The sequence below is a fragment of the Leptodactylus fuscus genome, chromosome 2, assembly GCF_031893055.1.
Source record: "Leptodactylus fuscus isolate aLepFus1 chromosome 2, aLepFus1.hap2, whole genome shotgun sequence".
Taxonomy (NCBI): Eukaryota; Metazoa; Chordata; class Amphibia; order Anura; family Leptodactylidae; genus Leptodactylus; species Leptodactylus fuscus.
In genome coordinates, this window is record NC_134266.1 from 103,911,548 (window position 1) to 103,936,214 (window position 24,667).

At 45.0% G+C, this 24,667-nt stretch overlaps 1 protein-coding gene across 1 annotated transcript in view; it reads right to left on the minus strand.

The window, feature by feature from the left end:
• FANCE (FA complementation group E) overlaps nt 1-24,667 on the minus strand; it is a 103,360-nt gene that overhangs the window by 60,242 nt on the left and 18,451 nt on the right. Inside the window, exon 5 of the mRNA XM_075264311.1 lies at nt 5,899-6,042. Within this exon, the coding sequence (XP_075120412.1) occupies nt 5,899-6,042 (144 nt within the window). The remainder of the gene's footprint in view (nt 1-5,898; nt 6,043-24,667) is intronic.

Genomic DNA, 24,667 nt, shown 5'->3' on the forward strand with positions numbered 1-24,667 from the left:
CCTGGTGCTTGGGCCTGGCCTGTGTTGTACCCTGCTTAACGCAGCTGCCAAATCCGGAGTTGTGATGAGCGCATGCTAATGTTTCGTGTCCAGTGCAATGGATGGGATTTCACATAAGTCTGCTACCCATGGCCACTCATGGTTGAGCAACTGAGGGAGCTGACTTTGACGAACCCTTGGGTTTTGGAGTTGGAACTCCATCAAAGGTCTGTGCTGCTCACACACTCTGCTCAACAGATGATATGTTTAGTTCCAGCGTGTGGAGACATCGCACAACAGCCGTTGTTCAGGCAGATACAGGCGTTGTAGGAGTGCATAGAGGCTAGCAGCGGCAACTATAGACTTTCAAAACTATCCGCACAAGCACAGCACTTTCACCAGTAGCACTGAGTTAAAAACGTGTGGGTCCAGGTGCAGTGGCAAAAACTACATTGCCGTGTCATCCAGGATGGCATGACTCACTTTGTAGGCAGTGTGCTGTCTGGCCCCAAAGCTGATGAGCTTCTGCAGGGTCTGCTGACGTCTCCCCACGCCAGTGTTGCAGCGTTTCCAGCTCGTAGCTGGAGTCCACTTAACGGCGGAGAAGGAGGGTGGTGTTTCAGCCCTCCTCCCAGGAATGTTGTGTGGGGAGACAAGTCAGTCCACCACATTTTGCGACCCTGTCCCCGCCTCAAGTACATTCAACCAGTGTGCCAAGATTAAAAGGTAGCGTCCCTGTCCGCATGCACTTGTCCATGCGTAGGTGGTCAAGTGGAACTTTGTGCAAAGCGCTGAACTTAGGGACCTCCTCATGTTTGGGGAAAAGTGCTGGTGAAAGGTGTGGATGGCACAGTGAGGTGGCGCAGTAGCCAGCAGGCCCGAAAAGGGCAGAGTGTCCACAAGCTGGAACGCCAACATCTCCTGGGCCAGAAGATTTAAGATGAGGCCGTTGAAGCCTTGGGCATGTGGGTGGGTTGCGCTGTACTTTAGCCTGGAATGAAAGGCCTGGGAGATGGGGAGTTGCTGGGAAGAGGCGCATGATGGCGCAGGCAAAAGGAGAAGTGGCAGGAAAAGGGGAGGATGAGGGTGAACTCCCCAAAGTGTCAGAGTTAGATTTGGAGGTGACCTGGATGGTGGTCTGGACTGCAGCGCCAGCACTGTCAACAGTGGGAGAGGCAGTGGCCGCAATGCCAGACGACGATTATCCTGCGCTTGCTGTCACCCACTAAGCCCACTTTACAAATGACGGCACATGACAGAGGTGGTAAAGTTGCTCTTTTTAAAGTCCCTACTCAGTTTAGCATTGCAAAGTGTGCAAACCACACTCAGTTTGTCCTCCACCTATACAGTTACAAATTATCTCCCCCATCGAGAAACGTGGCCTCGATGGGGGAATTTTTCTAAGGAGGCTAGAAAAGAGAGCATCTGGCTCAGGCCTAGCATCTGGCTCAGGCCTAGCTTCTGTCAAGCAGCTGTACTGTGACTCTGGACATGCCTCTGCCTCTAGCCACCTTTTTCCCTGCTTAGCTTGCCTCCACATCCACACTGCTTTTGCCCCTAGACATCACCCCAGTCCATGCCTCAGCTTGTATCCCCAGTTTTTGCTGCTTAGCTTGCCTCCACATCCACACTGCTTTTGCCCCTAGACATCACCCCAGTCCATGCCTCTGCTTGTATCCTCAGTTTTTGCTGCTTAGCTTGCCTCCACACCCACACTGCTTTTGCCCCCAAACATCACCCCAGTCCATGCCTCTGCTTGTATCCCCAGTTTTTGCTGCTTAGCTTGCCTCCACATCCACACTGCTTTTGCCCCTAGACATCACCCCTATCCATGCCTCTGCCTCTAGCCATAACTCTGCCACCCATGGAAACTCATGGTGCAGAAACTGAGGGAGCTGACTTTGAGGAACCCTTGGGTTTTGTAGATGGAACTTCATCAAAGGTCTGTGCAGCTCACACACCCTGGTCAAGATATGGTATGTAGGGTTTCAGCGTGTGTGGACGACGGACAACAGCCGGTGTTCGGGCAGATGTAGGCCTTTCTGGAGTGTTTTGAGGCTAGCAGCAGCTAGTGTAGACTTGGGAAAGTGGGTAGCCAAGCGCCGCACTTTCACCCTTGGCTCTGCTATTTTGGGGTATGATTTTAAAAACCGTTGCACCACTACATTGAACACATGGGCCAAGCATGGAACGTGTTGGAGGCTGGCAAGCTCCAGAGCCCTCCAACAAGACAAAAAAGCCCCAGGGGCAGCGGGAAAAAACAAATTGCCATCTCATCCAGGTTGGCATCCCTGACCTCAGAGGCAGTGTGCTGTCTGTCCCCCAAGCTGATGAGCTTCAGCACGGCCTGCTGATGTCTCCTCACGCCAGTGTTGCAGCGTTTCCAGCTCGTAGCTGGGGTCCACTTGGAGGAGGAGGAGGGTGGTGTTTCAGCACTCCTGCCAGGAATAATGGGCGGGGAGAGAAGGCAGGCCGCCACAGTTTGCGACCCGGTCCCAGCCTCAACTACATTCAGCCAGTGTGCCGTGATTGAGATGTAGTGTCCCTGGCCGCATGCACTTGTCCACGCGTCGGTGGTCAAGTGGAACTTTTGTGCAAAGCGCAGAACTTAGGGCCCGCCTGATGTTACGGGACACACGCTGGTGCAAGGCTCAACTCACCCTAAGGGCCAAAAACACTGCTGGTGAATTTTGCTCAGTTCAAAATGACTCTGTGTTTACATTGGGCTCAGTTGCAGCTCCAGGACATGCCTTTGAAGGCAAGGTTTCCTTTAATGGCTCCATCTCAGCAGGATGATGATGGTGAAGCTTGGTTAAATCTGGTGTCGGAAGGGAAAGTGGTTTTTGATCTACACGTAAAGTACTGGAGCATGTTGTTTGGACAATTAACACCTGATCAGAACCCTGTATAGGTAATGTAGAGTCCGATATTAGAGGACCATTACTGCTAATAGTGGTTGCAGCCAATTCTCCCCCTTTGCGGTCCTCTAAATAAAAGTTACCCCCAGGACATGATGCCAAAATGTTATCAATTTGACAGTCAAAATCAAGGTCAGTGTCTGGGTCCTCAGTCCAATCCACTGCATCAATCCAACACAAAGAGTGATGGTTCTGGAACCACTGTTTTAGGGGCAAAGAGTTTTAAAGGGGCTAACATTCTGCTGGTGCAAGGCTTTACTGACTCCAAGGGCCAAAAACACTGAATTTTGAAGGCTCTACTCACTCCAAGGGCCAAAAATACTGATGGTGCAAGGCTCTACTCATGCCAAGGGTCCTGTAACTTTGTTTGGAAGGGCTCATGTTAAGGGCATAAAAAGTGAATTTTGGAAGGTCTTACCACATCACATACACACACACACAGAATGGCAGTTGAGGGTGGGGACTGAAGGATTTCCCATTGCCTGTTCCATCCGTGGTTGTCATGGGGAACGTGGTTTAAAGGGGTGGTTGATAATGTTTGTTGAGCTTAAATTGGGGTTTGTGTCCATCCATTTGGGGAGTAAAGAAGGTTTCCAGGTATTTTCCCACTTTGATAGAGGTTTTTTTGAATGTGTAAAGTGTGTAGTTGTTAGGCTGTGATGTTGGGGTAATAGAGGGTCTTTGGTGTGTTAGATGCCCCCAGGCATGCTTCCCCTGCTGTCCCAGTTGCATTCCAGAGGTGTTCATTTCCTGTGGTGTCATAGTGGACTTGGTGACCCTCCTGAGACGGATTTGGGTTTCCCCCTTAACGAGTACATGTTCCCCATAGACTATAATGGGGCTCGAAACCCTTTCGAACAGTGAGCGGCTGTTCGAATCGGATTTCGAACCTCGAACATTTTAGTGTTCGCTCATCTCTATTTCTTAAGGCTATTCCTATGTAGTATCAATTAAAAAAGGGATTCTAATGATAGAATCCCTTTAAGAGAAGAATCTTGAGGCCTGATGACTTATAAAGGCCACTGGGAAAGTTCTTCATTCATCCACACTTTAAAGAATTAAAATTTGACCCCAAAAGTTGGCTTTGTCGCTTCCTGGCATGCCCTGAAAGTGCATCTCTCTGCCACTGGAAGTCTCACACCATGTGCATTATCATTCCAGGAGCAGTAGGAGGAGGACATGGCTGGGAGCTCCCGCAGGAGCCCTATCAGCTAATAACTGGTGTACATTTCCTGCATCATTTACATTAGACTTCTGATGGAAATGATAATAAATGTGGAAGGACTAATGGCAGTTTAGAAAACAAAATGTTGCAAATTTTTTGTACAAAAGTCTGAGCAAAAAAATTGACTTTTTTTATGCTTTGTATGCCAGAAGAGTGGCGTGCAAAGCATAATGAACTTGCCCATGTTTTCATCACTCACAGCTGTTAGAGCAGGAAGTCAGCTGTGTATGTCCCGATGACGAAAGCTTAGCTCCAAAGCCGACATCACCTTCATAACTATTATACTACACTATTGTACTATTAATTTAGTTTGTGGAAACAGGCAGCCATTACATATTAGTATGTTATGGGATCACAACTAGTTAGGGGGCGTTCACACTACCGTCGGTGTCCAACAAGTAGTGTCCGCTCAAAATCTGGCACGGACATTAGGAGCGGACACTAGCTGTGTCCGTGACACCTGTCATTTATTTAAATGGGCATCGACATCTTCACTGTCCACATGAAAAGATGTCCGACTTTTCAAGCGGACAGAAGAACCCGACATGTAGGGTATTTAAATACCAGTTAACCAGTTCCATGAGATCCTTGAGATATTTAAGAAACCAGCTTCTGTACATCAGTTCAAAGTATAAGACTCCCCAAATTTAAGAGTAATACTAGTGGCAGCCTGCATGGTGGCACAGCAAGCTGAAGGCTTCCTGCTTTATCATAGTAGTCAACTCTATCGGCATTCTGAGGGTGCAGATAGAATTAACATTGAAAATACAACTGGGAAAGTTGGCATTTTCACAGATACCATGAAAAGATTATAAATCAGCTTGTAAAGAAAAGATGGATCAAACACAGTAAAAATGAATCTCAACTTTATATTCCTCCATTTAATACCTTGAGGTCAGTGTCATAACCATACAGTGTAGGGATGGTGTTGGTACTGTACCAGCACTAACTACGACATATCCAAGCTGTATATTACAGATGTAAACTGTGGCAACATTCAAGTATAAAGATGACATTGACCCTGGCAATTTAACCCCTCAGATGCTGCTGTCAATAGTGAAGATAGGTTATAAACATCAGGTGAAGGTCTGACACCAAGCAGCCCCATAAATCAGCTGTTCTCAGTTGATGAAGCAAACAGCTCTGCGTAGTGGCCAGACCCAGAGTATTGCAGATCACTTGAATGGGAGCTGTGCTGTAGTGGACGCAGTTCAATCACTATACAAAGAACTGAGCTGTCTGCTTCCTGCTTCATTTTCTTTGTATCAGCTGATGAGTACAGCTGATCTGTGGAAATGTTGGTTGTTGGACCCTCACAATCTCATGTTGATGACTTATCCTAAGCAAAAATATTTATGCCAGGAAAACCCTTTTAACATTGAATCTGGCTGTTAAGGTTGATGACATTGTGCAAGAAACTTACAGATCAAAATAGATGCCTCAAAAACTTCACAAAACAGCACCATGTGAATCTGGAACACTAAATTACACAGCATTTAGAATTGTCGAAATATTAGCATCAGACTGCAAACTGGCACTTGCTATATTGAAGACTATTATGATCTCAATTTGAAATTTACATTTTTACAGAAAGCTTCAACACTACACGCTTGATGCAATAAAGCCTATGTGCTCAATGTGTTGCACCCCACTAAGTGAGCTTTATTTGCTGGTACATTTTTCTACAAATAAGGGAAAGCAAGTGAAAAAAACATTTTAACTTATTCTGCCAATATCCAAAATTATATAAACATATATCACTCTATAGTAACTTACCCTTTCAAGGAAGAAAATACTAGCCAAAGATTCTGCGTGAGCATAACTAAGATCCGGAGAAATGGAGTCCAAATGAATACATAGTTGAAAGAGGCATTTTGGGGAAACTTGTGCAAAACCAACATTGGAAAACACTGTTTTAAGCTTTATAAAACAAAAAGAATCAAACAATAAAATCAGAATAGCCATTTAGTTCTGAGCATTACTCATCTTCTATACTAGGAAAAAACTTTCATCATCCGGAACCCATAAATGGGGTTTTCCGGGACCAAGAAAATATGACTATAGGCAGGAAAGGCTTGTTATATAAATTAACAAACATAATTGATGAAATCTGTGTATATTGTGGGGAGAGTAGCTTGGTAGCAGCAATGGTGTGGAGCCAACCAGTCAAAGACAGGGACATAAATATGCAGGAAACAGATTTAGAAAAAAAACCCAAAAACAGGAAAATACATAAGCGTTTACGTCAGGCTCAAAATTAGCACAATAAAATACAGCTTTAACTTCAGTCAAAACAATAAGAAACAAAATCCTGCTAGTCTGCGCAACTAACTAAACAGTAATGACAAACTAACTATATGTGTGGCTTACTAACAGCCACACGAACAAACCAATAAGCATGATACAGTCTCACCAGACTAACAGGACAGACCCAGACGCCTCCTCTCGCTCCCTGGATCTGCCCTGAAGGGCAGGCTCTTCAGTCTTTTATGGGCCAGTAATGAGCCTATGACCCACACCTTGGCTGAAGCCTACTCCAGACCCTCCCTAGACCACACATAGGTCAGAAACCTGGGACTCTGCCTGTCACCTTCTCACAGTATTTGGACAAATTTTACCAATTCTTCATGTTTTCAGGTTCATGCTATACCTCCTGGTTGTGGGAGTGTCAGTTTTTTGTCATGAGGCAACCCTTCCCATCCACTAACTGCAACTCCTAGTAGTTTTTTTTTATGTAGATTGTGAGCCCCACATAGATTTCACAATGTAAATTTTTCCCTATCAGTATGTCTCTGGAATATGGGATGGAAATCTATGCAAACATGGGGAGAACCTACAAACTTGCAGATGGATTTTTTTTGCCCTTGGCGGGATTTGAACACCAGGACTCCAGCGCTGCAAGGCTGCAGTGCTAACCACTGAGCCACTGTGTGGCCCCTCTCCTAGTAGTTTTTCATCCACCAACAGTAACCCTCTGAACATCCTCTCTTCCTGTCCTGTACACCTTCTGATGATGTGCAATAATCTCCTGTAAAGCTATTTTCTAACTATTTACTTACTATTTTCTTCTATTCTTACAATAGACATTTTTACAAATATACGTGCATATACACAGTGGCGTAACTACTGCCATAGCAGCAGAGGCAGCTGCCACAGGGCCCGGGGCCTGGTGACAGCCGCTACTGCTGCTATCCTTATACTCGGGGGTCTTTTCGGACTCCCGAGTATAATAATTGGCAGACGGGGAGAGGTAAGAAACATAAAAAACACTGTTACTTACCTCTCCACGATCCTGCCAGGCCTCCTTCCTGACGTCCTTTCTGACGCCTCTGACTTCACATGAACCCGCCCTGCTTCCCGGGTCATGTGAAGTCCGACGTCATAGAAGAATGACGGCAGCAGAGAAGACAGCGTAGGAGCCGGGGGAAAGGTAAGTAACAGTAGTTTTTTATGTTTTTATTCCTCCGGGTCTCCGATTATTATACTCTGGGTTCTGAAAAGAGTATGGGGAGAAATCTTGGAGATGGTTATGTGAGGAACGGATGAGAGCAGAGCGGAGTAGGTGGTCATTGGAGGATCTTTTTTTTTTTTTTTTTTTTCTTCTGGTAGAGTTGGAAGGGACCTCAAGGGCCATCGGGTCCAACCTCCTGCAAGTGCAGGTTTTCCTAAATCATCCCAGCTATATGTTTATCCAGATTCCGCTTGAAGATTTCCATTGATGGAGCGCCCACCACCTCCCGTGGCAGCCTATTCCACTCTCTCACTACCCTCACTGTCAGAAAGTTTTTCCTAATGTCTAATCTGTATCTCTTTCCCTTTAGTTTCATCCCATTGCTTCTTGTACTTCCTTGTGCTAATGAGAATAGGGTAGATCCCTCTGCACTGTGACTACCTTTCAGATATTTGTAGACTGCTATTAAATCTCCCCTCAGCCTTCTCTTCTGCAAACTAAACAATCCCAGTTCTTTTAGCCGCTCCTCATAGGACATGGTTTGCAGACCTTCCACCATTTTGGTTGCTCTTCTCTGGACTTGCTCCAATATATCGATGTCTTTCTTGAATTGAGGCGCCCAGAACTGTACACAGTATTCCAGGTGTGGTCTGACCAGGGAAGAGTACAGCGGAATAATGACCTCTCTTGATCTAGATTCAATGCTTGTCTTAATACATCCCAGAATTTTATTCGCCTTTTTTGCAGCAGCACCGCACTGTTGGCTCATGTTGAATTTGTGATCTACTATTATGCCCAAGTCCTTTTCCCCTATGCTATCACTTAGTTCTATTCCTCCCATACTATATATGTTTTTTACATTTCTGTTACCCAGATGTAGAACTTTGCATTTGTCCCTGTTAAATACCATTTTGTTCGCCTCAGCCCATTGTTCCAGAGTGTCTAAGTCCTTTTGAATATACTCTCTCCTCTCTAGTGTTGGCTATTCCTCCTATCTTCGTATCATCTGCAAATTTTATGAGTTCCCCAATAATTCCATCGTCCAGATCATTTATAAAGATATTAAAAAGTACTGGGCCCAGAACAGAGCCCTGCGGCACCCCGCTTTTGACTTTCTTCCAGTTCGATGTGTAGCCATTTAGTATTACTCGTTGTGCCCGATCATTAAGCCAGTTGTGAATCCACCTAACTGATTTTTTGTCAAAGCCATACTTAATCATTTTTTCAATAAGAAGGTTATGTGATACTTTATCAAATGCCTTACTGAAGTCAAGATATACTATGTCCACGGCATTCCCTTGGTCCAACCATTCAGTGATTTTGTTGTAGAAGGAAATCAGGTTAGTCTGACAAGATTTATTGGTCCTAAAGCCGTGCTGGCTCTGGTTAATTAATGCCTTCCCATCCAAGTACCGAAGTAAATGTTCCTTGACAATTTGCTCAAAGATTTTTCCTGCTATCGAGGTCAGACTTACCGGCCTGTAATTTCCTGGATCGTCCCTTTTCCCCTTTTTGTAGATGGGGACAACATTTGCCCTTTTCCAATCTAAAGGGACCACTCCTGTTTCCCATGACTTACCGAAGATTATAGCAAGGGGTTCTGTTATTTCCTCTGCTCTCTCTTTCAGGACTCTAGGGTGTAAATCATCTGGTCCTGGGGACTTGGTTTCCTGTAACTTGGCTAAGTGCTCTCTTACCAGACCTTTGCTTATAGTCAGCTTGGAGTCCTCCTTCCCCTCATCTCCATCACCATTAATGTCGATATTTCCATTAGTTTCTTGGGAGAAGACGGATACAAAATATGAATTTAGTAGCTCCACCTGCTGTTCCACCATGTTAACTGTTTCTCCTTTGTCATTCTTCAGGACTCCAATGGTCTCCTTCACTTTTCTTTTGCTTTTAACATATCCCCAAAATCCTTTTACCTTACTCTTTGCCTCTTTTGCAAGCTTCAATTCGTGTTCAGCCTTAGCTCCTTTGATGCTTGTCTTGCAGAGTCTGCAGACTGCTGTGTACTCTTCCTTAGGTATAGTTCCCATCTTCCACTTTTTGTATGTTTCCTTTTTAGCAGGTTATGTAATTTTTTGGTCATCCATCCTGATATTTTTAGGTGCTTCCCATTTTTCTTCCTTCTAGGTATTGTTAGTTCCTGTGCTTTAATGATTTCCCTACGGAAGATTTCCCACCCTTCATGTGCATTTTTGTGCTTAAGAATTTTGCACCATGGAATTCTGCTAACCCTTGCCTTCAGGCTCTTGAAGTCTGCCCTGCTAAAGTCGAGCCTTGAAGTCTGTGTCTTCTCAGGTCTTCTTCTTCTTGCAACCCCAAACTCAAGTATAGCATGATCGCTCAATCCCAGTGTCCCTGCTACCCGTAGTCTCTTAACCATGTGCTCTTTGTTGGTTAGGACTAGGTCCAAAATGGATGTTCCTCTCGTGTTTTCTTCTACTAGCTGGGCAATGAAGTTGTCTGCTAGAGAGGATAAAAATTTGATGGAGCCTTTACTCTTGGCTGTGTGGGTTTCCCAATGAATGTCAGGGTAATAGAAGTCTCCCATGATCACTATTTCATGTTTCTTTGAGAGCGTGGTCATTTGCTGTGAAAAAATCTCATCCATGTCTTCTGTCTGTCCTGGTGGTCTGTAATAAACGCCTAGTATGATGTCCTTATCATTGTTTTTCCCTTGAATTACTACCCAAATAATTTCCAGTAGATTATCATTCTGTAAAACTAATTTCTGTGGAGATGTGTTCTTTTTTAACATACAATGCAACTCCACCCCCTCTTTTATTAGTTCTATTCTTTTTGAATAAGTTGTATCCTTCCATCTGTATGTTCCAATCATGCATGTCGTTCCACCAGGTTTCTGTGATGCCGATGACGTCATAGTTTTCCTTGTGTATCATCAGCTCTAGTTCTCCTTGTTTGTTTCCCATACTTTGTGCGTTTGTGTAAAAACATTTCAGATTGTGCTCTGCTGCATCCTTTTTCGTAATTTCCTTCTGAGTATCCTGTCTTGGGTCCTCTTTACCACATCTAGTAACCTTGTTTAGTATGTCTTTTAGCTGCTTGTTCTTGTCTTTCTTTTTTCTTCCCATCCCCTCTTCTTCTAGTTTAAAGCCCTTCTGATGAGTGTGGCAAGTCTTCTGGCAAATATGTTTTTCCCAGGTTTTGTGAGATGTATCCCATCTCTAGCAAGGGGTCCATCGTAGAGGTAATTCACGCCATGGTCCAAAAATCCAAATCCTTGCTCTCGGCACCACCGTCGAAGCCAGGTGTTTACCTCTAGTATTCTATTCCATCTCCTGATGCCATGACCATCAACTGGGAGGATTGATGAGAATACTACCTGCGCATCCAGTTCCTTCACTGTCTTCCCCAAATTTTCAAAGTCTTTATAGATAGTTGGTAAATCATTTTTTGCCGTGTCGTTTGTACCCACATGTATCAGTAGGAATGGGTAGTCGTCCTTGGAGCTGAGGAGGCTTGGTATCCTATCGGCCACATCCTTGATTTTTGCTCCTGGGAGGCAGCATACTTCTCGTGCGGTTAAGTCTGGCCTGCAGACAGCTGCCTCTGTGCCTCTTAGCAGTGAGTCACCCATAACCACTACTCTTCTTTTCTTCCTTGCAACACCATTTCTTGTTGCTCCTGATTGTCTCTGGGTGACTTTTGTTTCTTCTTTTGCTGATAGGTTATTTTTGTCATTTTCATCCGCCTGCATGAGAGTTTCATATCGGTTACTTAGCTGTGTGAGTGGTGATGGCCTTGTGATCCATTTGCATCTCTTGGTCACATGTGTCCAGTTTTCTGCCTCTGTAGGTTCTCTCAAGTATTCTTCCCTTACTGTATTCGGGGGACTTGCATCAGTCTCTGCAACTGTAGGCTCTCTAGCACTTTCATCCCCCACTGTGTTCTGGAGGCTTGCTTCAGCTTCATCAATGAAGACCTCACTTTCTTTGATGCTTCTCAACGTCACTATTCGTTCTTCCAACCTCTGCACTTTTTCTTCTAAAAGGGCCACTAGTTTACATTTCATACAGGTGAAGTTGGCTTTATGGTCCGGCAGATCTGTAAACATATAGCAAGTGTTGCAGCTCACCATGTGGGTTTTCTCCTCTTCCATGTTGCTCATTAAATTTGGATGAATGATCTTGTATATGTTTTTTTTTTTTTTCCCTCGTCTGACGCCGTCTACGAAGTGTAGAACCTCCTAACCAGCGAGACCCAGCAATTCCCAGCAATCGATGAGATTAAGGCGACTCTTCTCCTCTTCCCAGCATGCACCAGAAATATTCAAATGAGCTTCCAATCCCAGGTTAGGTGTAGGCCGGTAGCGGGAGATTAGTTCGGAGATATATGGAGGGGACAGGTTGTGGATCGCTTTGTATATTAACGTTAGTAGCTTGAACTCAATTCGCTGGGCTATGGGTAGCCAGAGGAGGGACTGGCAGAGGGGAGCAGCCAATGAGGATCGGGGGGTGAGGTGAATTAAGCGAGCAGCGCAGTTTAAGGAGGGGGCAAAGATAATGAACTCTGTTTTCTCCATGTTGAGTTTGAGAAAGCGGGAGGAGAGGAAGGAGGCTACGGCCGCTAAATATTCTGGAACTCTGGCCAGCAGGGAGGTAAGGTCTGGTCCAGAGATGTATATTTGGGAGTCATCCGCATAGCAATGGTATTGAAAACCATGAGATTCTATGAGTTTGCCCAGGCCAAGGGTGTAGATGGAGAACAGGAGGAGTCCTAGGACAGAGCCTTGGGGGACACCTACAGAGAGAGGGCGTGGTGAGGAGGTAGTGTGTGAGTGGGAAACGCTGAATGTGCGGTGCGGTTGGTGAGGGATGAGGAGATCCAGGAAATCGCCAGGTCTGAAATACCAAGAGATGAGAGAATTTCTAACAAGAGGGAGTGGTCAACTGAGTTAAAGGCAGAGGAGAGGTCAAGGAGGAGGAGGACAGAGTAATGGCGCTTGGCTTTGGTGGTTAGAAGGTCATTAGTGACTTTTGTTAGAGCAGTTTCAGTGGAGTGACGGGGTCTGAAGCCTGACTGTAGTCGGTCAAAGGGCAGGTTGGATGAGAGATAGGAAGAGAGTTCTGAGTGGACATGTTGTTCAAGCAGTTTTGAGGCGTACGGGAGCAGTGAGATGGGACGGTAGTTGGCTGGAGAGGACGGGTCGAGGGATGGTTTCTTAAGTATAGGTGTGACTGTGGCGTGTTTGAAGGCAAAGGGGAAGGATCCATTGGCTAGGGATAAATTGAAGAGATGGGTTAGGGTCGGAGTAATGACTTCAGTGAGTTTGTGGATGACGTGACTGTATCGGGTCAAGCGTGCAGGGGGTGAGGTGGAATTTGGAGATTAGGGAGGAGAGTTTTTCATCAGTGATGGTGGAGAAACAGGTCAAGGATGATGAGCAGTGAACAGCTGGGTAGAGGGGTTGCCAGGGGTGTAGGGTGAGTGCCTCTGATGATGTCAATTTTAGTTTTGAAGTAAGAGGCAAAGTCATCAGCTGAGATAAGTGATGTTGGGGGGGGGGGCAGGAGGACGGAGGAGGGAGTTGAAAGTGGTGAATAGCTGTTTGGGATTGCGAGAGAATGCAGATATGAGTGTGGTGAAGTAGACCTGCTTTGCGGAGGTGTGTTCTTAAATGTGAGAACTGCCTCTTTGTAACTGAGGAAGTCTTCCTGGGAGTGGCTTTTCTTCCAGAGGCGTTCTGCAACCTGCGAGGCACATCTCAGTTTTTTTAGTGAGGTCGGTGTGCCAGGGTTGCCTATTGATCGGTGGGGCTCTGATGTTTGTGTAGGGGGCCACAGAGTCCAGGGCTGAGGTAATGGTGGTGTTATAGAAGGCAGCACCGGCATCTGTGTCCTAGAGGACATGTCAGCAAGTGGTAGGAGTGAGTCTGAGAGGGTGCAGGTGTCAAGGCGGTTGAGGTTCCTGCGGGGGCGTGTTGGTTTAGAGCAGTGGTTCTCAACCTTTCTAATGACGTGACCCCGCAATACAGTTCCTCATGTTCCCCAAAACCCCAAACCAAAAAATAATTTTGGTGGCTACTTCATAACTTAAAGGAATTGTGCGGGACTTAAATTTACATTGATTTATCAGGCAGATTCTTTATAATGCACCCTGGGATTCTGGCCTGGTTCTAAGTCCTAGCTCACATGATAGGAACCAGTCCCCTACTCCATCCCCTCCTGATGTCACTGGTGACTGTCCGCCATTTGTGAGTCTGTCAAAAAGCCAGACAAAACTGCTCGGGAACGGCTTGCCGGCAGTCAGTTTAAAAACCTATTCATTTGAATGGGTTTTTAAAGCAAACCGCCGATGTCCGTATGCAGCCTCTCCACCGTGAAACCATGCATGTCCTGCATATCTGACTTTGCGTCCCTGCAAAAAAAAAAAAAAAAAGTTTCACCGTGGGGTGACCGTAATTTCATTCCAGTTGCCTCACTAAAGTTCCTTCTGCATCCTCTCAATCTGCAGCCTATATTATGCCCCACAGGGGCAAAATAGACTGTGGGGCAAAATAGAGGTTGCAGGGGGGCCGCTGTGGGGCATAACAGAGGTTACAGGGGCCACAGTGTACCCTTCAAGCTGAATTATGCCCCACAGATAGACACCTTGAACTATTATTATACTCAGGGGTCTCAGACCCCAAGTATAATAATCGGAGCCCCAGAGAAGGTGAAGGAACATAATAAACACTGTTACTCACCTCTCCGGGATCAGATGTTAATCCTAGCAGACTTTGGGCCTATATGGTAATGTCCCAGATGTCACGTGGTCTGGGATATTTCCATATAGGTCCAAAGCCTGTGCTAGCAGTACCATACAGGCCCAATGCCTGTGCTAGCAGTAACATCCTGTTGCCATACAGGCACAAAGCCTGTGCTAGCAGTAACAGGCTATTACTACTAGCACAGGCTTTGGGCCTATATTGTACTGCTAACACAGGCTTTTATCTCTGAACTAATCTCCCACTACCTGCCCACATGTAACCTCAGTTCCTCCCACGACCTCCTACTCTGCTCTGCTCTAATCCGCTCCTCACACAACTGCCCCCAAGATTTCTCCCCATACTCTGGAACTCCTTACCAAGACACATAAGACTGATCCCCACAATCACAGGATTCAAGAAGGCCCTGAAGACTCACCTATTCAGGAAGGCCTACAACCTCCAATAACACTATCAACACACCACCATCTGAACTGTCTCCCCCCTCTCCTTCTGTCTCTACCCCCTTCCCCCATAGATTGTAAGCCCTCACGGGCAGGTCCCTCTACCCCACCGAGCCAGTCGGTCACTGTTAGTATTATATCTACCTGTATATTTTGTGTATTGTATGTAAACCCCCAAATGCAAAGCACCATGGAATTAATGGTGCTAAATAAGTAAACAATAATAATAATAAATAATAATAATGCTATATGTCAAGGAGGCTATTAAGAATGAAGTACCAGCAATCTTCTATAGGCTACTATGAGTCATGTCATATGGAGGAATCGATGTGGATGCCAGTGGTGCTATAACTGCTGTTACAAATGTGTCAATAACAGTAAGGGCTCGTTCACATCTGCGGCCCGGTCTCCGTACTTAGGTTTCCGTTTCCTGCCTAAAACAGAGGCAGGAGACGGAAACCTGCAGGAGACTTTCTCACCCATTCATTTGAATGGGTGAGAAAGCTGTCCGGCCGTGCGCGGCGGTGAGCGTTTTGCACTCTCCGCCGCGAAACCGGGTTTTATAATCCGGACACAGAGTCGGACATGCAGTACTCTGTGTCCGGATAAAAAAATCCGGTTTCGCGGCAGAGAGCGCAAAACGCTCACCGCCGCGCACGGCCGGACCCGGTCTATGGTTTCCGTCTTCTGGCATGCAGAAGACGGAAACCATAGAACGGAGACCCCAAACTCAGGTGTGAACCCAGCGTCAGTCTAAATCTTCAGAGTCTAGTCTAAAATCTTCAGAATCACCTTAAATTAGCCATGTGCCAAATATGGTACAAATCAGTCCAGTGAAGTGCATAACGAACAAGCAACAGAAATTTTATATTTTGTGAGAAGGTGACAGGCAGAGTGCTGGAGTCCCAATAGAAGTGTAGCAGCTCCAGGTTTCTGACCTATGTATGGTCCAGGGCAGGCATTGAGTAGGCCTCAGCCCAGGTGTAGGTCCTGGGCTATAAAAGCCTGCAGAACCTGCACTTCAGGGCAGATCCTGGGAACGAGAGGAGATGCCGTGGTCTGTCCTGACACAGAGTCTAATGAGACGATTTTTCTTTATTTGTGTGGTTGGTAGTAAGCCACACATACAGTTAGTACTTTATTATTTAGTTAGTGCTCAGACAAGCAGGGTTTTGTTTGACATTCTTCTGCCTGAATCTGAGGCTGTATTTTACTTTGCTTATTTTGTACCTGAAGTAAAGGTTTATTTATTTTTGGTTTTTACATTTTCTAATAAACTGCCAACTTCTCACAAAGATGCTTGCCTATTGTCCTGTAGCCCATCCTAGCCTTCTGCAGGTCTACAGTTTTGTTCCTGATGTCCTTAGACATGTCCTTGGCCATGATAGAGAGGTTGGAGTGTGATTGAGTATATGGACAGGTGTCTTTTATACAGGTTCAAACAGGTGCAATTAATACAGGTAATGAGTGCAGAGTAGGAGAAACTGACATGTCTGTGAGAGCCAGAATCCTTGCTGGTTGGTAGGTGATCAAATGCTTATTTCATGCAATAAAATGCAAATTAATTATTTAAAGGGGCTCTATCAGCAAAATCATGCTGATAGAGCCCCACATATGCGTGAATAGCCTTTAAAAAGGCTATTCAGGCACTGTAAATGTTATATTACACTACCCATCCCCCCATTTTAAAATAAAACCCTATAAAAGAATGTGATCTACTTACGGATCGTGCACGCTGGGCGGGCATTCAGGGTGTGTCTTCATCTTCATCTCCGCCTCTTCTTCCTCCGGTCCCGTCTTCCTCCGGCGCTCGCGAACCGACTTTGATAGAAAAAAATGACCTGGGCGCATGCGCAGTAGCACGCGGCTTCTACTACGGCTACTGCGCATGCGCCCAGGTCATTTTTTTTATCAATGTCCGTTCGCGAGCGCCGGAGGAGGACGGGACCGGAGGACATCGGAGGAAGAAGAGGCGGGGATGAAAATGAAGACTCACCCTGAATGCCCACCCAGTGTGCACATTCGGTAAGTAGAACACATTCTTTTATAGCGTTTTCAATGAAATGGAAAGACGGCGCTCTCAGGTCACAACAGGATTTTATTCAATAAGACAATGATGCACAACGCTAAAAAATCGCCGCGTCTCCCTTCAATTATCTGCTGTAATATTGAATGGTATATGATCATCTATTTCATCCATCTCTGCTTGCTGTTCTGCATCTCCCTTCAATTATCTGCTGTAATATTGAATGGTATATGATCATCTATTTCATCCATCTCTGCTTGCTGTTCTGCATCTCCCTTCAATTATCTGCTGTAATATTGAATGGTATATGATCATCTATTTCATCCATCTCTGCTTGATCCCTGAACTATATCCTAGCAATTCCATGTGTTCTTTACTTAGATCCACACTGCCAGCCTCCTCATGTGTCACAGTTTGTAGACTAATTAGTTAACTTAAATTAGTGCTAGTTCTGAAGCTCTGCTTTCCTATATAAGTAGATATAGCTTATGGGGGAGCATTTCATGCAGGGGGCATTTCATTTGCAGCATGCATCTTAACCAAATTGCATCTTAACTGAAGTGCAGATTAATCAAAGTGCACTTATACATGGCACTTAAACAGGGCACGGAACAGGCTAACCATGGCAGAACACCAGGTAAATTACAACCTAAAACAACAAGTTTTACCACATGGTATCCTATAGCTACACTGTCTCTTACTATCTTAGCCATTGTCCTTTTTTTTCTTTTTCTATTAAGAAGTAGAACAAATTCAATATTACTGCAGCACCACCTCATTGTGTACAGTGGTGAAAATAAGTGTTTGATATACTGGCAATTTTCTAGGTTTTCCCACCTACAAAGAATGGAGAGGTCTGTAACATTTATTGTAGGTACGCTACAACTGTCAGAGACAAAATCTAAAAAAAAATACAGTAAATCACATTGTATGATCTTTAAAGGGGCTCTATCAGCAAAATCATGTATCATCACATATAATAATAATAATAATAATAATAATAATAATAATAATAATAATAAATTTTATTTCTATAGCACCAACATATTCCGCAGCGCTGTACAATTTGTAGGGTTCAAATACAGACACAAAGATACATTACAAAGAAAGTCATTTCACACAATGGGACTGAGGGCCCTGCTCGCAAGAGCTTACAATCTATGAGGTAGAGGGGGTGACACAAGAGGTAGCAGGGGCGGCATTGCTTCTGCAGAGGTCAGACACTTTTGTAATAGAGGTGACTGTCATTACACAAACATAAAACTTTATGAGCTGTCAACAATCGTGTCCTTTAACATGTGGATGGAGCTTGGATAGATACAGTTATCCTGAGATGACATCATATCATGTGGGGTAATGTGGGAGCGGGGACAGAGGAAGGTAAAGGGTTTACGTTAGGAATTGTGATAGGCTTGTCTGAAAAGATGCGTCTTTAGTTTGCGTTTGAAGCTGTAGAAATCGGGAGTTAAAATCTGATTGTCCGGGGTAGAGCATTCCAGAAAATTGGTGCAGCTCGGGAGAAGTCTTGTATACGAGCGTGGGAGGTTCTGATAATAGAGGATGTAAGTGTTAGGTCATTGAGTGAACGGAGAGCACGGGTTGGGCGGTAGACAGAGATGAGGGAGGAAATGTATGGAGCGGCATTATGTGCCGCAATGTGCGGCATTATGGAGAGCCTTGTGGATGAGCGTGATAACTTTATATTTTATTCTATATTGAATAGGCAGCCAATGTAACGACTGGCACAGCCCAGAGGCATCGCTGTAGCGTCTAGACTGATAGATGAGCCTGGCCGCTGCATTCAGAATAGATTGTAGAGGGGAGAGTTTAGTGAGGGGAAGACCGATTAGTAAGGAGTTACAGTAGTCAAGGCGAGAATGAATCAGAGAGACAATAAGTGTCTTTAGTGTATCTCTGGTAAGGAAAGGGCGTATTCTGGAGATGTTTTTGAGGTGGAGGTGACATGAACGTGCGAGTGATTCCACATGAGGGGTGAAGGAAAGGTCTGCGTCAAACATGACCCCGAGGCAGCGGGCCTGCTGCCTAGGAGTTATAGTAAGGCCTGAGACTGCAATGGATATATCAGGGACAGATTTATAAGATGGTGGAAACAGTAGTAGTTCAGTCTTGGAGAGATTTAGTTTCAGATAGCGTGAGGACATGATATTAGAGACAGCAGAGAGACAGTCACTGGTGTTCTGTATGAGTGCAGGGGTGATGTCCCGGGAAGATGTGTATAATTGGGTGTCATCAGCATAAAGATGGTACCTGAAGCCAAATCTGGCAATAGTTTGTCCAATGGGGGCTGTGTAGAGAGAAAAGAGGAGGGGGCCTAGGACCGAGCCCTGAGGAACCCCAACAGCAAGGGAAAGAGGGGAGGAAACAGAGCCCGCAAATGATACACTGAAGGTGCGGTCTGAGAGATAAGAGGAGAACCAGGAGAGCACAGTGTCCTTGAGGCCGACTGAGCGGAGCATAGTGAGGAGGAGTTGATGGTCAACAGTGTCAAAAGCTGCAGAGAGGTCCAGAAGAATAAGAAGAGAGAAGTCGCCATTGGATTTAGCCATTAGGAGATCATTGGAGACTTTTGTGAGAGCCGTTTCAATAGAGTGCAGAGCGCGGAAACCAGATTGTAAGGGGTCAAGCATAGAGTTAGCGGATTAAACGAGAATAGACCAGGCGTTCCAAGAGTTTAGAGATGAAGGGGAGGTTAGAGACAGGTCGATAGTTAGAAGCACAGGATGGGTCCAGGGAGGGTTTTTTCAATAGCGGGTTTATAACAGAATGCTTGAAGGAGGATGGGAAGATTCCAGAAGAGAGAGAGAGCTTAAAAATTTTAGTAAGGTAAGTCGTGACAGCAGGCGACAGAGATTGGAGAAGGTGTGAGGGGAAGGGGTCACTACTGCAGGTTGTAGGGCGAGATGAAGAAAGTAGTTGGGAGACTTCCTCTTCTGTAACAGGTTCAAAAGATGAGAATGGACATTCTGAAGTGCGGTTGGTGAGGGGATCATTGCTATGGTAGGTGGTGGGATCAATGCCACCTGGGGCTTGGGCAGATTCCTGACGGATCTTATCAATTTTAGCATGGAAATACGTGGCCAGGTCATCAGCACTAAGGTCTGTGAATGGCGTCTGCACCTTGGGTGTGAGTAAGGAGTGAAAAGTATCAAAAAGCCTTTTAGGGTTGCTGGAGAGAAAAGAGATGAGGGCGGTGAAATAGTCATGTTTGGCGAGGTAAAGGGCAGAACTATATGTTTTAAGCATAAATTTGAAGTGGAGGAAATCTGCAGGTGAGCGTGATTTTCTCCAGAGACGTTCGGCAGACCTAGAGCACCGCTGAAGAAATCGTGTCTGTGGCATGTGCCAGGGCTGCTGCCTCCTACGTGGGACTTTACGAGTGGAGGGGGAGCCACCACATCCAATGCATTTTTAAGGGTTTCATTATAGTGACTGGTGGCCAGATTGGGACAGGAGATTGAGAAGATGGGGGACAGAGAGGACTGTAGAGTGTCTAAGAGGTGCTGGGTGTCGATAGCACGCAAGTTCCTATATGTGTGTTGGGTAGGTGTATCTTGTGAAGGGGAGAGGGCACTGATGGTGAGAGACAGAAGGTTATGATCAGAGAGGGGCAGAGCAGAGTTAGTAAATTTAGAAACTGTGAGGAGTCGATGGAAGACAAGATCAATCGTGTTTCCACCTACATGTGTGGCAGAAGAAGAACATTGTGAAAGACCAAGAGAAGTGGTTAATGAGAGAAACTGTGAGGCAGCTGGGGAGTGAGGGGTGTCAATAGGGATGTTAAAGTCACCCATGATGAGGGTAGGAATGTCACTGGATAAAAAGTGGGGAAGCCAAGAAGCCAAGTGGTCCAAAAATTGGTAGGGTGAGCCAGGTGGACGGTAGATCACAGCTACCTGTAAGGAGAGTGGGCGAAAAAGTCTGATAGCATGGACTTCAAATGAGGAGAATGTGAGTGAGGGTACAGGTGGAATGGCCTGAAAAATGCACTGTGGTGACAGAAGTAAGCCTACCCCACCACCCTGCCTGTTGTCAGGCCTAGAGGTATGTGAGAATTGTAGGCCACCATGAGACAGAGCAGCAGGAGAGGCTGTATCTGCCTGCTATATCCAAGTTTCAGTAAGGGCGAGCAGGCCGAGGGATTTACTAAGGAATAAGTCATTAATGTATTCTAGTTTGTTACACACTGAGCGGGCGTTCCAGAGAGAGCAGTTAAAAGAGACAGGGGAGAGATGAAGAGAAGGAACACGGTAAATGTTGATGAGGTTTGTAGGTCTTCTATGTGTGCAGGAAGAAGAGTTAGTGAAGGAAGGAGGGCCGGGGTTAGGAGAGATGTCCCCAGCAGCTAGGAGGAGCAAAATGGACAGAGACAGAAGGTGGTTCAGTGATTTATGTGAGCGCTTATATTTGGTATCACTGCTAAAAGAAGTAAAAGGATGATTAAAGAGACTGAAAAGTGTGTGAGGGCTGTACATGGGAAAAGGAAGAAAAGAGGGACTGATATGGATGGAGTGTACTGTTGGTAGAGATGGAGGAGAGGTTCCTTTGAGCATATTGTCAAGGAACATTTACTTCGGTACCTGGATGGGAAGGCATTAATTAACCAGAGCCATCACGGCTTTATGACCAATAAATCTTGTCAGACTAACCTGATTTCCTTCTACAACAAAATCACTGAATGGTGTGTTTTGTTTTTTTTTCTTATGGTAGAGTTGGAAGGGACCTCAAGGGCCATCGGGTCCAACCCCCTGTGAGTGCAGGTTTTCCTAAATCATCCCAGCTATATGTTTATCCAGATTCCGCTTGAAGATTTCCATTGATGGAGCGCCCACAACCTCCCGTGGCAGCCTATTCCACTCTCTCACTACCCTCACTGTCAGAAAGTTTTTCCTAATGTCTAATCTGTATCTCTTTCCCTTTAGTTTCATCCCATTGCTTCTTGTACTTCCTTGTGCTAATGAGAATAGGGTAGATCCCTCTGCACTGTGACTACCTTTCAGATATTTGTAGACTGCTATTAAATCTCCCCTCAGCCTTCTTTTCTGCAAACTAAACAATCCCAGTTCTTTTAGCCGCTCCTCATAGGACATGGTTTGCAGACCTTCCACCATTTTGGTTGCTCTTCTCTGGACTTGCTCCAATATATCGATGTCTTTCTTGAATTGAGGCGCCCAGAACTGTACACAGTATTCCAGGTGTGGTCTGACCAGGGAAGAGTACAGCGGAATAATGACCTCTCTTGATCTAGATTCAATGCTTGTCTTAATACATCCCAGAATTTTATTCGCCTTTTTTGCAGCAGCACCGCACTGTTGGCTCATGTTGAATTTGTGATCTACTATTATGCCCAAGTCCTTTTCCCCTATGCTATCACTTAGTTCTATTCCTCCCATACTATATATGTTTTTTACATTTCTGTTACCCAGATGTAGAACTTTGCATTTCTCCCTGTTAAATACCATTTTGTTCGCCTCAGCCCATTGTTCCAGTGTGTCTAAGTCCTTTTGAATACACTCTCTCTCCTCTCTAGTGTTGGCTATTCCTCCTATCTTCGTATCATCTGCAAATTTTATGAGTTCCATCGTCCAGATCATTTATAAAGATATTAAAAAGTACTGGGCCCAGAACAGAGCCCTGCGGCACCCCGCTTTTGACTTTCTTCCAGTTCGATGTGTAGCCATTTAGTATTACTCGTTGTGCCCGATCATTAAGCCAGTTGTGAATCCACCTAATTTTTTATCAAAGCCATACTTAATCATTTTTTCAATAAGAAGGTTATGTGATACTTTATCAAATGCCTTACTGAAGTCAAGATATACTATGTCCACGGCATTCCCTTGGTCCAACCAAGATCTGCCGGACCATAAAGCCAACTTCACCTGTATGAAATGTAAACTAGTGGCCCTTTTAGAAGAAAAAGTGCAGAGGTTGGAAGAAAGAATAGTGACGTTGAGAAGCATCAAAGAAAGTGAGGTCTTCATTGATGAAGCTGAAGCAAGCCTCCAGAACACAGTGGGGGATGAAAGTGCTAGAGAGCCTACAGTTGCAGAGACTGATGCAAGTCCCCTGAATACAGTAAGGGAAGAATACTTTAGAGAACCTACAGAGGCAGAAAACTGGACACATGTGACCAAGAGATGCAAATGGATCACAAGGCCATCACCACTCACACAGCTAAGTAACCGATATGAAACTCTCATGCAGGCGGATGAAAATGACAAAAATAACCTATCAGCAAAAAAAGAAACAAAAGTCACCCAGAGACAATCAGGAGCAACAAGAAATGGTGTTGCAAGGAAGAAAAGAAGAGTAGTGGTTATGGGTGACTCACTGCTAAGAGGCACAGAGGCAGCTGTCTGCAGGCCAGACTTAACCGCACGAGAAGTATGCTGCCTCCCAGGAGCAAAAATCAAGGATGTGGCCGATAGGATACCAAGCCTCCTCAGCTCCAAGGACGACTACCCATTCCTACTGATACATGTGGGTACAAACGACACGGCAAAAAATGATTTACCAACTATCTATAAAGACTTTGAAAATTTGGGGAAGACAGTGAAGGAACTGGATGCGCAGGTAGTATTCTCATCAATCCTCCCAGTTGATGGTCATGGCATCAGGAGATGGAATAGAATACTAGAGGTAAACACCTGGCTTCGACGGTGGTGCCGAGAGCAAGGATTTGGATTTTTGGACCATGGCGTGAATTACCTCTACGATGGACTCCTTGCTAGAGACGGGATACATCTCACAAAACCTGGGAAAAACATATTTGCCAGAAGACTTGCCACACTCATCAGAAGGGCTTTAAACTAGAAGAAGAGGGGATGGGAAGAAAAAAGACAGACAAGAACATGCAGCTAAAAGACATACTAAACAAGGTTACTAGATGTGGTAAAGAGGACCCAAGACAGGATACTCAGAAGAAAATTACGAAAAAGGATGCAACAGAGCACAATCTGAAATGTTTTTACACAAACGCACAAAGCATGGGAAACAAACAAGGAGAACTAGAGCTGATGATACACAAGGAAAACTATGACGTCATCGGCATCACAGAAACCTGGTGGAATGACATGCATGATTGGAACATACAGATGGAAGGATACAACTTATTCCAGAAGAATAGAATAGAAAAGAGGGGGTGGAGTTGCATTGTATGTTAAAAAAGAACACATCTCCACAGAAATTACAGTTTTACAGAATGATAATCTACTGGAAATTATTTGGGTAGTAATTCAAGGGAAAAACAATGATAAGGACATCATACTAGGCGTTTATTACAGACCACCAGGACAGACAGAAGACATGGATGAGATTTTTTCACAGCAAATGACCATGCTCTCAAAGAAACATGAAATAGTGATCATGGGAGACTTCAATTACCCTGACATTCATTGGGAAACCCACACAGCCAAGAGTAAAGGCTCCATCAAATTTTTATCCTCTCTAGCGGACAACTTCATTGCCCAGCTAGTAGAAGAAAACACGAGAGGAACATCCATTTTGGACCTAGTCCTAACCAACAAAGAGCACATGGTTAAGGGACTACGGGTAGCAGGGACACTGGGATTCAGCGATCATGCTATACTTGAGTTTGGGGTTGCAAGAAGAAGAAGACCTGAGAAGACACAGACTTCAAGGCTCGACTTTAGCAGGGCAGACTTCAAGAGCCTGAAGGCAAGGGTTAGCAGAATTCCATGGTGCAAAATTCTTAAGCACAAAAATGCACATGAAGGGTGGGAAATCTTCCGTAGGGAAATCATTAAAGCACAGGAACTAACAATACCTAGAAGGAAGAAAAATGGGAAGCACCTAAAAATATCAGGATGGATGACCAAAAAATTACATAACCTGCTAAAAAGGAAAAAGGAAAC